Here is a 14,737-nt window from a genome sequence, read left to right on the forward strand (position 1 = left end):
TTGGAGCTGTATGCTTACGACTTGTGCACTTTTCAGTATGTATATTTTACCTGAACAACAGAAATGAAGATTTTGTGATTTATTATGAGAGGAGTATCAGCTCATCTGCTACCAAGAAAGAACAAAAGGAAAGAAGATGATACAAGAAGAGATGAATCCATTTCAATTGATGTGAAAATGGGGGGGGGGGGGGTCCAAGGTGAAAGTGGGCAGTGACCCAATAATTTTAGGTATTCCTCCTAAAGATGTGTGCAGCATTTTAGTAGTGTTTGTTATTATAGTAGTGGAAAATTGAAAACAATTAAATGTCAAGTCATGGTTAAATGATGGCACAACCAAAAATGGAATGAAGTATGCCATAGGACTTCCCTGGTGGTCCAGTGGTTAAGAATCCGCCTTCCAATGCAGGGGATGTGGGTTCTATCTCTGGTCGGGGAACTAACATCCCGCATGCCATGGGGCAGCTAAGCCTGTGCACCACAACTACTGAACCCGCACGCTCTAGAGCCCGCGTGCTGCAACTAGAGAGAAGCCCGCACGCTGCAACGAAAGATCCTGCATGCCGCAACGAAGATCTCACGTGCTGCAACTAAGACCCGACGCAGCCAAGTAATAAAAAAAGAGTTTGCCATAAATGTTTGTTTATTAAAGCCACTTATAAAAGCATAGTGCAATCCCATTTTTTAAAAGTATATATTATATATATATGCATAGAAAATAATCAGGAAGAATGTACACCATAATATTAACAATGGATTATTCCTGAGGTAAAGAATTATGGGTGATTCTTATTACCTTATCTATTTAAGTCTTTTCTTCCAATGAGCATGCATTTCTTCTATAACACGGTAAGAGAGGAAATGCGTGTGTAGGGCTGCAGTTTGGGCTCTTAGCTTCCTCACCAGAGTCTGTCTGCTACGTTCCCACATCTGTTGGTCCGGGGGAGGGCAGGGCCTGTACCAGCTGCTGTCAGAATTCTGCCTTTACAAACTATAAAAACTCACCCATGATCCCAGGAGCATGTTCAAATACAAAATCTCAAGTTTAGAGAGAGCTGACTTCCATTCAGCTTTCCTGATGCTCAAATCTTGTTTGCAAAGGGCAGCCTCTCCTCTTTCATGGGTCCCTCTGCAATGCAAGGGCTGGGAGAACCATCCTGCCTCCACTTTGGGATTTCACAGAGGTTTTCTTCAGAGGTCTAGCTGTTCATTTTCCAGGATTCAGTTCACCCCTTCCACTTTATTTGAGGAATTCCTGTTATCTGTATTGTTTCATGCTTGATTATTAAAAAGTCTGATCCTGTTCAGCTACATCATAGAACTCTGTCAAGTTCTCTTGTCTTATTTCATTATCTCCTCGGGGCTCTGGGCACAGTAATGGGTCTATCACAGGTGCTCAAAAAATCACTTGTTCTCTTGAGGCTTGAGACACAGCTCCCCATTCTGAGACAGAGGCCTCCAGAAGAGAGATCTGAACTGTGTGGAGGTCGAGACCTGAGCCCTGCTGGGACTCTGATGCAGCTGCTCCCCATCTCTGGGCTTTTTTAAAATGGCTGGGGAAGAGGTTGGGGCTGAGTGGGTGCCGAGGCCCCCGCCAGCCCTCACAGCCTGGTTCTGAGAACACAGCTTGCGGTAGCTCTGGCCTACCTCCCCTTTACCCCAATATGGGAGCACAACGGTATTATAACCCTTGCGGTGTACCGTAGACATGGTAGAGTCTCGTTTTGTGTCAATTAAAGTAAACACGTAAAGAAAAAGTTAACCCTTCCCACCCCACCCCCAGGAAAACAATAATAATGAGAATGAATACATATGGAAGGAAGGAAGGCTGGAGAAACCGAAAGGGAAGGACTCTTGCTCTCCCTGTCCGGAGAGTTCTCAGTTTGAAGTCTTGTAGTGGCTGTCACGCGGGGCCCATCGCCATGTTAGGTGTATCTCTCTGAAGGGCTGGGCTTGCCTCCCTGTCTGACCACAGGCCTGGAAGAGAGGCAGGTGACCATCACTGCAGCAAGAGCCCCTGCAATGCGATGCAGCATCCACCTGTGTCTACCCACCCCTCACCAACCTCCCAGCCTTCATGGGGGTCTGAGGACTTGTCCCTGCGGCACCAGCATGACACTGGGTGAATGACCTCAGCAACCCTGCCAAGAGCTTTCCTTGTGCCATCTTGGTTAATCCTCATGGCAACCTGAGGGGTAGCCACCGGGGATGAGAAGTTAGAGAACGTGCCCAAGGTCACATAACTAGGAGGTGGTGGAGCCAGGACCTGAAGCCAGTTAGCCTAGCTTCTTAGAGACTTTGTCAAGGTCCCCATGGAGGTGAGAGAAGCAGGCTGATAACCAAGCCATCATCTGACTTGATTCTCAGCCCTCAGGAGGATCACAGTGACAGGGGAGGATGTGAAAGAACCACCATCGTCAACCAAGCAGAGCTACTTTACCTGAAAGTCCCTTTGACAACCCAAATTTGACGCTGCACTAAAAATGTGTTAATTCAGTACTGGGCTGGCACCTTCTAAATGGGCTGATTCATCGTGAGTGTCATGTCTACACACACCATCCTCCAAAACCTCTGCGTTGAAGCTGAGCTGCCCTTGGTCATCACTGAGTTTATTAACTCATGTGTGAGTTCCTCACATTTTTATGCAGATTTTTAATCTGCATAGCTTTGTATTTCAGGGCAGAGGTTTTTTTTTTCTTTTCTTTTTTTTTTTTTTTTTGCGGTACGCGGGCCTCTCACTGTTGTGGCCTCTCACGTTGCGGAGCACAGACTCTGGACGTGTAGGCTCAGCGGCCACGGCCCACGGGCCCAGCCGCTCCGCGGCATGTGGGATCTTCCCGGACCAGGGCACAAACCCATGTCCCCTGCATCGGCAGGCAGACTCTCAACCACTGCGCCACCAGGGAAGCCCAGGGCAGAGTTTTATTCTCAGTTGCTCATTTCAAAATGAGAATTTTCAGAAAAGATAGAGATAAGGGACGATTCTCCTCCAAAAGCTCCCAACTGTACCCTGAATATTGAAATTGCTAAAAATCCTTCTCTGCTTTTAAAGAGTCTTTATCGCCTTGGTATATCACCTCTAGTATATGCATTGGAAATTCATTACATTTCCACTGTTAAAAATAATGATGTATAAGATAGTGAACTTGGGTTCCTGCAGAGAAATAGCAAGGAGTGTGAAATGCAAACCCCAGGTATAAAACATTTTCACCTACCGAAAGGAACTGGTGAAGAATATAGTTGGTTATCGTTAACGCCCTCTGCCTCGGCCTCCAGCCACAGAGAGGAGCCTGGGCTTTGAAGAGCAGTTGCAGCTCTGCTACTTGCTAGCAGTATGGCCTTGGACAAGTCACTAAATGTCCTAAGCCTCAGTCTCCTCGTCTGTAAAATGGTAGTCACAGGAACTATTTTAAAGGTTGTTATGGGGCTTCCTTGGTGGCGCAGTGGTTGGGGGTCCACCTGCCGATGCAGGGGACACGGGCTTGTGCCCCGGTCCGGGAGGATCCCACATGCCACGGAGCGGCTGGGCCCGTGAGCCATGGCCATTGAGCCTGCGCGTCCGGAACCTGTGCTCCACAACGGGAGAGGCCACAGCAGTGAGAGGCCCGCATACCGCAAAAAAAAAAAAAAAAAAAAAAAAGTTTTCTTAAGAAAAACACAAGACCCAGCTGGAATCATCCAGATAAATTGACCTCAGGTCCTTGGAGGAGCTAGGATTAATTGGAGGAATTCTTCAGATGGGCTTTTTGATACTAGGCCAGATAAGACAGACATTTCCTGAAGTCATACTTCTCTCCCCCTAAGCCCAACCTGGGCCTCCATTTTCTCCCCAGTGTCAGCCTTCTTCTGCCTCTCTTTGTTCAGGCGCTATGCTGACTCCCTGGCCCCCAGGACTCCACTGCCATGGCCTCTCTCTGGGAAAGGTTCCCACCATCTGCTGCTTGGGAAGCCAGGACCTGTGTCCAGGGCTGCCTGGGGTTAGCAGGCCCAGAGGTTATAAGAGACTCACCTGGGACATTTGCAGACGCGTCTTCGGTTCCCTGGATAAGGAAAAAGAAGGGATAAAGTGACTATCCCATCACGACGAATAGTTCCCAAATATGGTTTCTCATTCACTTTTCCTATTTATTTAGGATTATAACTTTTTTTTTCTAGTGCGGCTATGACTATTTTATTTAAAGCAAACAATAAATACATTGACATTATAAAAAAGACAAACTTGTAAAAATGACATTAGTGCATAATGATGATTGACATTGTGAAGATTAATTTATATTATAAAGAAATAAGCTGTAAAGAAAGCATGATATAATATTTATATTTTATGGTTTTAATAGTTATTATTAAAATTTTAAAAAATTGTATAGTCGGTTTACAATATTGTGTTAGTTTCAGCTGTACGGCAAAGTGATTCAGTTATACAAATAATACGTATATATTTTTTCAGATTATTTTCCATTATAGGTTATTACAAAATATTGAACATAGTTCCCTGTGCTATACAGTAAGTAAGATTATAACTCTTGAGAGTCCAGGTGAGGGCTTCTTTCCTATCCCTCTTTGTATCAATTTAAAAAACATTACATATATACACTACCAAATGTAAGATAGATAGCTAGTGGGAAGCAGCCGCATAGCCCAGGGAGATCAGCTCGGTGCTTTGTGACCACCTGGAGGGGTGGGATAGGGAGGGTGGGAGGGAGACGCGAGAGGAAGGAGATATGGGGATATACGTATATGTATAGCTGATTCACTTTGTTATACAGCAGTGAATATGTAACACACCATTGTAAAGCAAGTATACTCCAATAAAGATGTTAAATAAAAAACATTGCAAATACAGATGTGGGTGAACGTGGGTTAGTACAATCACCTGCGTGGGATCCAAGACGGGGTGGGGGGCTCGCAAGCAGGGGGACAAAGGATAAACCACTGCCTGTCGTGGTTGTGACCCAGCCCTCCCGGGCACAGGTCCCAGGGCCACAGAGCACCCCCCCCGCGCCCCCCGCCCCCTGTCCCAGGCGTTTGTAATCAGCCCAGACCTGTGCGCTTGCTACAGGCTTTGCCCATGGAACATCCCACCCCTGCTGCCGCCGCTCCGGGGCACTGTCTTCCTAAAAACCTCCCGGAGAGTGGAAGGAGCAGCGCGAAGGGGTCTTCCCGCGTTCTCTCTCCAAGAAAGACAAAGGCTGCGCCTGGCCCTGCGGAGCAGCTCGGAGTTCCAGGAATTGCAACTCCGACTCCCGGCAAGGGCTGCCTAGAGCGAAGCCGCGCAAAGGGCGGGAGTCGGGCTGACTCTCCCCGCCGCGATTCCCTAGGACTTACGACGGTGGCAGATGACCGTGATGACCAATAACAGGAGAAGGATGGCGCAGGTCCCGGCCAGGGGTGCCCAGATGTAGATATCGCAGGAGAAATCCAGCCCCCTTGTGTCTACTGACGACACAGAAGACGCCGACATTTAGGAGCGGGCCCGGGATCCCTCACCCCACCCAGCCAGCCGGGGCGCTTCCTTCTCCCGGCTCCGTCTCTCGGTTTCCCCACCACTCGGGCTGCCCTCGGCTCCACCTGCAGGATCAGGGCTGCCCCTGGCGAGGGCTCTCCCCGCGCCCGCCTCACCTGCGCTGCCCGCCGAGGGCCGGCACACTTCTGGGCGCGGAGACACAGTCAGCAACGATTTGCTGGGCGCCCGCGTGGATGGTGGCGTCGCCGGCGTCGTGGTGGGCTTCGCTGCGGGAGCAACAGAGAGTGGTTAGGGGCCGGGCTGGAGCTGTGCACGCGAACCCTCCCCACCGCTCCGCGCGCCTTGGCCAAGTGGGCGCCTCCTCCCGATTTTCCGCTGGAGGCGCCGTAGACCGCCGCCCGCGCGGAGCTCTGCGCTCAGGGCAGGGGAGATGCGGTGGGACCTCCTGGTCCGCGAACCACACCCGGCGCCTCGGACGTGAATGCAGGGCCCGCTCCCCTCCGCCCGGCCTCACTCCAGGGCCCCACCGGAAACCTCGTGGGCTTGGAGGTGATACCCGCATTTTACTGACCAGCAAAGGGGGGCTCAGAGAATTTAAGTACAACTTGCCCAGGATCACACAAGCCCGGAACTCGAGCCCAGATCAACCGGACCTAAAAAGCCATCTTCAGTTCCTATCCAGTCGCCAGTTCCTATCCAGTCGCACTCTAGCCCCTAGCCTCAGTTTCCTCATCTGTGAAATGGGAACAGTATCTAAGTAGCCCCGAGGGGCGCTAAGAGGCTCGAAGCGTGTGAAAAATGGACTGAGACTGCGCCCCAAACCCCACACCGAGGGGTGCCACGCCCCGGGCGCCCGGACCTGGCAAGAAGACAGGCACGAAGTTGCTGAAGTACATAACCGAGTTGCTCATGAACGAGCAAAAATAGTAGCCTTGGCTCTCCTCGCGGAAGTGGTGCAGAGTGAGGTGGAAGTTGGCGCCCTGGGCCTTGGCGCCGGAGATGTAATTGGTGTCCAGCCCCTCGGCCGGCTTGGACCGCGTGCTGGAGAGGTACATTAGGAAGATGGGTCTGGAGGCGGCCCCGGGCTTCTGGTAGAGCCAGGAGCAGCTCGACGTCACGCTGGACTGCAGCACCTCGCAGTGCAGCTTCACCGTCTCGCCCAGGCGAGCCTGCACCTGCACCGGCGACATCCGGAACGAGAATGACTCGAGGGCCGTGGCGGCATCTGCGGGGCACAGGCAGTGAGGCTGAGCCGGGAGCCCCGCGCCCCCCGCCAGCCCCGGCCCCGTCTTCCCCAGGGGTCGCCAACTCACGGAGCAGCAGGGCCAGCGGCAGGAGCAGGGCGGTCACCGGCGAGGCCATGGCGCGCTCCCCGCGGCGCCGCTCCGCTAGCGGCTCGAAGCTGCGGAGGAGCGCAGGAGCCAGTGGGACGCCAACCCGGGAAGTTGCGCCCTTCGGCCGGCCGCGGAGCCGATTTCGCGTTCGGAGGATGTGATGTCACGTGAAGCCCCGCGGAGGAGAGAGTCGCCCTCCTTTTCGCGGTCGTCACCTTCCAGCCCAGAGAGGGGGCTGGGGTCCGTGAATGGGGGCCGTCGAGGCAGCCTTGACGGGAAGCAGGGAATGGTTGAGAACCACGGGTTTGAGGACAAGGGCTTGGAAGTGGCCCTTGGAACGGCTCTCCTGTGGGTGTGACAGCGGCAGAGGATAGAGATGAGAGGTTTCAAGAAGGGAGGGTGAGTGAGCAGGAAGGAGAGAGAAGTGTCCACTTCCTTTGCCCTCGCTTAAAGTGGCCCTAGCACCGGCACCTTGGGGCTTTGGGGCCGTAAAATGGGCCCTGAGGGCTGAAGAGGAGTTCGTGACTGGCCCACTCCTCCGGAACTCCAAGGGGCAGCAGCCACTCAAGCCTTGTGTGACCTCTGCTGACCATACCCTTCAGGCTTTCCCCAGCAGCTGAACCCGGCCACACAGCCTCATTCCTTCCGGGGTCCACTCAGCAGCCTCCACCCACATCAGCCCCTCTCCTGGCCAGTTCCCCAGCCACCCTGCTGTGAACATTATTCTCCGAAAGGCGATCTGATGGTGTCACTCCCGCAAACTTCCATGACCTGCAGGACTGCGTGGCAGCTCAGCCCTGGCTTGGCTCCGAGCCTTTGGGTGCTGGTTCCTCCCAAGCCTCTGCCCTGGTCTTTCCCATCCAACTACCACTGCATTCCCACGGGGCCTGAGATTATCTAAATGGTGGGCTCCTCTTGCCTTTGCTGTTCCCTATGCCTGGAATGCTGTTCTTTTTCCGCCCTGGACCCAGCTCCCGTGCTAGGGGACTTGGACCTCACTCCTCTGTACCTCTGGCTTGCTTGGTGGGGACAAGTGTGCAGCCTGGGTGAATGCTTGGGTGGAGACAGTTCTCCCTGTCTGAACCTGACACACACTTGGCCGCTTCCTTTTTGCCTGCTGCTGTCCGGAAACCTTCCGCCCCATAGTGGCTGCCCTCTCTCATTTCTTCAGGGTCTTCCCACTTTGCATCCCATAGTGGGTGCCCTTCATGATGCTGCTGCCTGATTCTAGAGACAAGCTACCTGGCATTATCTGTTCCATGTGTCTGCCCCACTCGTGAGTTCTGCCCCGCGGCAGTGGCGAGAACTATGTTCCAGACACCCCACCCCCGCCCACCCCCACCCCCCCGCGAGGTCGCATGTCACATCACAGCTTGGGCTGAGCTGTGTTTGCAGAACCGTACTCCCCTCGTGCGGTCTGCACCTAAGTGTTGGGTGGGCTTCTTTTTTTTTTTTTTCACTTTGATTTCAACCCTCTCTCCCCGCCCTCCGCCAAAGCATCCAAGGTGCTTACTCTAACGTGGACCATTTATATTTAGACATGTTTTTTAAAGTGTCTTTTAAATTACAAAAGTTATATATTCTTGAAAAACTTCAGACAATACAAAAAAGAGTATGGGGAAATTTCCCTGTCTCATCTCTTCTCACCATCATCCATTCTCCAGAGAAAACTACTGTTAACAGTTAAGTGTGTTCCTCAGTTTACAGTTGGAAGAACTGTCCCTAAAAAAAAAAAAGACTGAACAAGACAACTATAAAAAAAAAAAAAGTGTGTTCCTCAGATATAATCTATGCATAAACAGCTGCTTATACATCATTTTTGACACATGGTTGTACTATGCACATATTTTTTGCAACTTGCCTTTCTTGTCTAACAGCAGAAGAAAGCTTTCCATGTCAGCACCTGTAGATATACTCCATATTTCTAAAGAGGCGCATTTTATATGGGTGTTCCCTAACTTAGTTTTCCTATTAATAGACATTTAAGCAGTTTCTCAAGTTTTGCAATTACTAGTAAGGCTGTAGTAGATACAATGTATCTGTGTCATTGAGGAGTCACTCATGCACATGTAACATTTTCAGATGGAAGACAGGCAGGTTGGGGAAGGAAAACTCTTTGTAACTGTAAATATGACTGTGGCACACAGCAGTGGGTTCCTGGCATATCGATATATGTGTGTGTGTGTGTGTGTTCCTGGCTGTGTAGACACAGTGCTGTGCCTTAACTTACATCAATGAGGGTGACAAGGAAACAGCCAAGTCCAGATAGGCCACTGACAAGGCAATCCTCTTTTTAGATAGTTTCCCATTTTGCTTCGTCTCTGTTCCCACTGCAGGAATGTTAGATGGCCCTTCTGGCCAAAAGATGCAATCAGGAGGGTGGTGAAGAGGATGGTCAGCCACAAAGGCATACCTTGTTGGTGGAGGAAGCATTGGAGGGGAGCCAGAGTCAACCTGCAGATATTTGGATCTTGGGAACAAGGTCCCTGAGTATGATGATGGCCAGATTCTGGGGTACAAGACTTGAAAATAGAATCGTCCTATCCCAGTCTCCTGGAAGTGAACTGCAGCTGGTTTGGAGGTCTTCCAGCCTTGCAGTTAAGAAAAGTGTCAGCCGTGTGTGTGGCAGCCCCTTTTGTGCAGAGCACGACAGAGGATGGGGGGATGTCAGGGCAACATGTCAAACCCACCAAGGAGGCTTTGCGACCCCAATGATATTTTTCACAGAACTGGTAGATTCTCAATGAAACCACAATGACATCCGCCCTGCAACAGGCAGGAGAACAGATGCAATCGTGCAAGTTCTGGGGATGCTTGTTTGCTGCAGGGCCAGGTGTGCGGAGGGCTGGGTGGGGCCTGCCAGGTAAGCTTCCACATCCCACACTGTGTGGCAGTCACCTGGGGTGGATGAAGGAAGGGCAACAGCAGCACTCTGTCAAATAAACTCCTTATTTTTAGATATCCAGAGAGAGAGAGAGAGAGAGAGGGTAAGAGAGTAACCCGTTTCTATGCTGAATTTAAACAGGTCTTTGTTTTTTCTCAAGGTATATGTTCTTAAGCCATGGAAATACTTTTTTACATTCATTAAAGACTATTCAGAACGCATAACTGCGCAGGGCAGTGGTAGGAAATTAATCAGCTCCTACGACGCTGACTCAGGGCCAACCTGGAATCATGGTGTTGGAAGTTGCCTGCTGTTTCCCCTTGCCGGTCCAAGAGATGTTACCATCTCCTTGGAAAGAGTTAGCTTGTTTGGGCCTGGAAAGGCCTTGGAACTCCAGAATTATCAGAGCCTTGCTTTATCTCAATCACAAATACCTGTTAATTCTACCTCACTTCTGCCATTTCTACTTTTCCACCCCCCAGACTCCCAAGTTCAACAAGGCTACTGTCAACTCTTGTCTGGACTTTTGCAGTGGTCTCCTAACTGGCCACCCCACTTCTACTCTGGTCTCTTCCAGTGCTTCTGGCCCCTTTCAGTGAAACTCTTGTCCTGCCAACGCTGCGCTCCATCCTGCAAGGGCTTCCCATGGTCCCTAGGAGAACACTGGGGGATCCCGGGTGTTGTCTGAGGCCCTGCACACCCAGCTCTGCGGCCCATCTTCATCCCCTCCCACTTGCCTCCTTCACACGTCCTCGGCTTGGTGCCTCTGTTTCTCAAAGGAGCCTTGCTCCTTTCCACCTCAGCGCCATTGCCTCCATGCTATTCTTTTAGCCTGGCTTGTTCTCAGCTCTGCTCTCTGCTTAGTAAACTCCTCTTCCTTGAGACCCAATTCAAGCATCTCCTCCTCATGGACTCAGCCCCTTGCCCCTTCCCTGTGCTCCCAGGCACTACAGACCATATGCTTCTCAGTGTCACCTGGACCTTAGGCGTCCCTGGACTGAAGCACTTATTCTGCACAGCAATGGTTTGTTTGCTCATCCAGCTTGATGACCAGACCCTTGGTGTCTTGAGGAAGTGACCTTGTATTGTTCATGTTTATATTGTGGTACCTAATAGGCCATGGTACACACTTGATCTTCAAGAAACCCTTGTTTTGTAAAAGCTAAATGCAGCGTAGAGCAGATCAGAGGAAATAGAGATTGCTCATTTCAGGTAAGAGTGCTCAGGAAAGGCTTTACAAAGCGGCTGGTTTGTAGATAAGGTAAGAATTAGGAGAGAGGTTTCTTAGAATGAGGCACTTGACTTCTAATCAAGATGGTGCTGATACCATGTTTTAATACGTAGTCATGGTATGGTTGAAGGTAAAAGAAGGAGACGGAGGAAGGAGAGAAGATAGATGCATTCAAAAGCAAGGCGAGTGTCATCCTGGTTGTAGGGGTGGAACCAGGGCTGAAATCTGGGGCCATCTTGTTGGGATCTGTTCTTGAGTCTGTGTCTTGGGTCAGGATTTCTCTTGGTGAAAGTCTGGAGAAAGCTGTGCGCTTCTCCATAGTCATGGCTCACATAGGGCTGCTTCCCTATAGTGTTGGGAGGGCAGGCCAGAGACTGGAGCTGTGGCAGTGTCACCACTGGACAGGAGCCCAGAGCCATCAGAATAAGGCCTGGTTCTGACTGTGGGTCCTGAAAAAACCCAGGAGGATGCAGTATAAAGAGAGAGAGATTTTTTAAAGTTCCCATTCAAGATGAGATTACGTAGACACTCAAAATTCAAAATATATGTAAAGATGTTTAACTAAAATTGGGATGGGAGTTCACTCCAAAAGAGATGCAAATTATAGAACAATCTGAAAAGGGTTTGAAACAGAGAACAAGAAGGTGTAGAAAATGCAGAAATTAAACAAGAACAACTGAATAAATAGTGATAAATACTGAGCATATTGGAAATGAAATCTATATATAGATTAGATATAAACTAGGATACACTCTAGATTAGACATAGTTGAAGGGACAATTGGTGAAATGGAATTTAGCCTTGAGGAATTCACAGAGACTGCAATGCAAAGAGATAAAGACAGAAGCAGTTTGAAAAGCTATTGAGATGTGAATCAGCACTGTGAAATGTTTAATGGGATTTCAGAAAGAGGAGAATAAAGGGAGTATGGAGAAGGAAAAATGGAAGAGATCATTGCTTATGATTTTCCACAATTAAAGACACAAGTGATCAGTTCAAAAGTGCTCCCAGAATGCCAAATAGGATAAGTAAAACTATGTCCATCTCTGAACATATCAAGATGAACCACAAGACTTCAAAAGCAAAGAGAGGAAGGCAACCCAGGAGGCCAGAAGAAGTTGAGATGATGTTTAAAATATGCTTGGGGGAGCCTTAGTCACAGTTTGGATGGGGTGAAGAGAGTAAGAAGCTGATCTGTGATGGGAAAACCCCACATATCGGTTGACAACTTGTATTCACGCCGTGTCATTCTCCTCTCTTGGTGCAGACTCACATTTGCTGTAAAGTTGCATCAACTTGCTACAGATCTTTAATGCTGAGAACAATCAAACAGAAGCATCCTGAATGCAACTGGAGAGCCAGAATTTGAATTCAAGTGAGGGGCCAGGGCTGGGGAGGCAGCCTCTGCGAGGGGGTAATAATTTAAGTTGTGAGAGTGGGTCTGATTGCAAAGACAGGTAGAGCGGAGGGGAGGGGCAGAAGAGGATATTGAAACTTTAGGGAAGGCGCATATTTAAGGAGAGAGAAGAAAACACTGGCATTAATTCAGGTGGTGTAGGAACTTCAGGATGGGGCTTGAGAAGTTGTTGAGCCTTTATGGAGAGGTGGCTGCTGCAGGTGTGGGCTATAAAGGAGCTTTGGGAGGGCATTCAAGCTTGGGACAGCTTGAATACAGCCTGTAGCAGGAAGAGATTGTAAGCCTGTGTTCAGTGCTTGGTCCACTTAAGGACATGCTTATCAGAGGAAGACTCACAGGTAAGGAGGGAGGCGGGGGAGGAGGGTAGGCTGGGGAGGGTAGGGAGTTGGAGTAATGTTGGATGAGGTGACATTGATGTCTGTACCTCATTTATTGTTCATTCACTTAAATGTTTCTTCCATTCACTTTTTTTTTTTAAGTTACGAAAAAATAACACCGAAAAAATAGAGCAAATAATATAAAACACTCACATGCTCCTCGGAAAACACCCCTCAAAACTAATGTGTTAGCATTTTGTCATATTTGCTTCAGATAAACGTTACAGATACAGCTGCAGCATCCTCAAATAACTTGCCTCCTCCCCAGAAGCAAAAATTGGGTTTTTGTCTATCAGTTGTGAAAGAAGGATGTTACATTTCCAACTATGATCCTGGATTTGTCTATTTCTCCCTTTATCTCTGTCCACTTTTTGCCTTGTATATTTTGAAGCTTTGTTGTTGGATACATACACATTTAAGATTGTTCTGTTTTCTTATCAGATTGACCCTTTTATCATTACAAATTGTCCCTCTTTATCTCTGGTGATACCTTGTTTTGAAGTCTACTTTGATAGACTTTGGCCACTCTAGCTCTCTTATGTTTTCTGTTTGAATGATATCTTTTTCCATCCTATTACTTTCAACTTGCCCCTCTCTGTTTTAATACCTTTACTGTATATATATATATATATATATATATATATATATATATATATATATTAGCTGTATATAATTTTTGAGAATGTTTCAATATACAGAAATATTATCATATTGAATGTCTTTGAGTTTGAGTTATGCTGAGACGTAAATTTAGTTCATTTAACTTAAATGCTGTATAGTAGTACTACCTGGTGAATATACCACAGTTCAGTAGTTCTCAATCAGGGTCTTCATACCTCTGGGGGGACGTAAAGACTGTCCTCATGGATACACATAACTTTAAAAAAATTTATTCTATTGAAGTATAGTTGATTTATAATGTGTTAATTTCTGCTGTACAGCAAAGGGATTCAGTTATACATATACACATACATACATTCTTTTTCATATTCTTTTCCATTATGGTTTATCACAGGATATTGAATATTGTTCCATGTGCTATACAGCAGGACCTTGTTTATCCATTCTATATGTGAGAGTTTGCATCTGTTAATCCCAAACTCCCAATCCATCCCTCCCCCACACGCCTTCCCCCTTGGCAATCACAGGTCTGTTTTCTATGTCAGTGAGTTTGTTTCTGTTTCATAGATAAGTTCATTTGTGTCATATTTTAGATTCCACGTATAAGTGATATCATATGGTATTTGTCTTTCTCTTTCTGACTTACTTCACTTAGTATGATAATATCAAGTTGCATCTATGTTGCTGCAAATGGCATTATTTCATTCCTTTTTATGGCTGAGTAGTATTCCATTGTATATATGTATATATACCACATCTTCTGTATTGATTCATCTGTCGATGGACATTTAGGTTGTTTCCATGTTTTGGCTATTGTGAATAGTGCTGTTATGAACATAGGGGTGCATGTATCTTTTGGAATTACAGTTTTGTCTGGCTATATGCCCAGGAGTGAGATTGCTGGATCATATGGTAATTCTATTTTTAGTTTTTTGAGGAACCTCCATACTCTTTTCCATAGTGGCTGCACCAATTTACATTCCCACCAACAGAGTATACGCATAATTTTAAGGAGTTTGTTTTCCATATCCCGAAAGCCTGTTTATCCTTTTTCCTGAGACAGATCTGCCCAAGAACAAATGCATTTGTCAAGTTTTCACACAGATTCTCCTTCCCCACCCCACATTTCATAATTGCTCTTTTCCTGCTTTAAAACAAAACAGCAGACTTCCCACCCTCCTGTACCTTACTGTAGTGCAATCAAAGAGAAACACCCAAATATTTTTCACTTAGTATCCATCTGCTTAGGAATTGCCAAAGAATGCATTTCTCCTGAGTAGAGTCCCCGAGATGCTGGAAAACAGGGCATGAGGGAGAATACTAGAGGCAGAGCTCCTCAGGATGGACTCCTAAGCCTCATCACTCCACCTGCCTCTCCACTGTAGAGCTGGAATTCAGAAGCGAGACAGT

At 48.0% G+C, this 14,737-nt stretch overlaps 1 protein-coding gene across 1 annotated transcript; it reads right to left on the reverse strand.

Moving 5' to 3' along the window:
- Window positions 1-1,785: 1,785 nt before the first annotated feature.
- Window positions 1,786-6,895, reverse strand: CD8A (CD8 subunit alpha). Its single transcript, XM_082642627.1, has 6 exons — window positions 6,777-6,895; window positions 6,323-6,688; window positions 5,619-5,729; window positions 5,325-5,435; window positions 4,009-4,039; window positions 1,786-1,976 (listed from the first exon to the last, which is right to left on the reverse strand). The coding sequence occupies exons 1-6, from the start codon at window positions 6,823-6,825 to the stop codon at window positions 1,925-1,927; spliced, it is 720 nt and encodes a 239-aa protein (XP_082498753.1). The 5' UTR covers window positions 6,826-6,895; the 3' UTR covers window positions 1,786-1,924.
- Between the last annotated feature and the right edge of the window lie 7,842 nt (window positions 6,896-14,737).

The sequence above is a fragment of the Mesoplodon mirus genome, assembly GCF_964341445.2.
Source record: "Mesoplodon mirus genome assembly, chromosome: 14".
Classification (NCBI taxonomy): Eukaryota; Metazoa; Chordata; class Mammalia; order Artiodactyla; family Ziphiidae; genus Mesoplodon; species Mesoplodon mirus.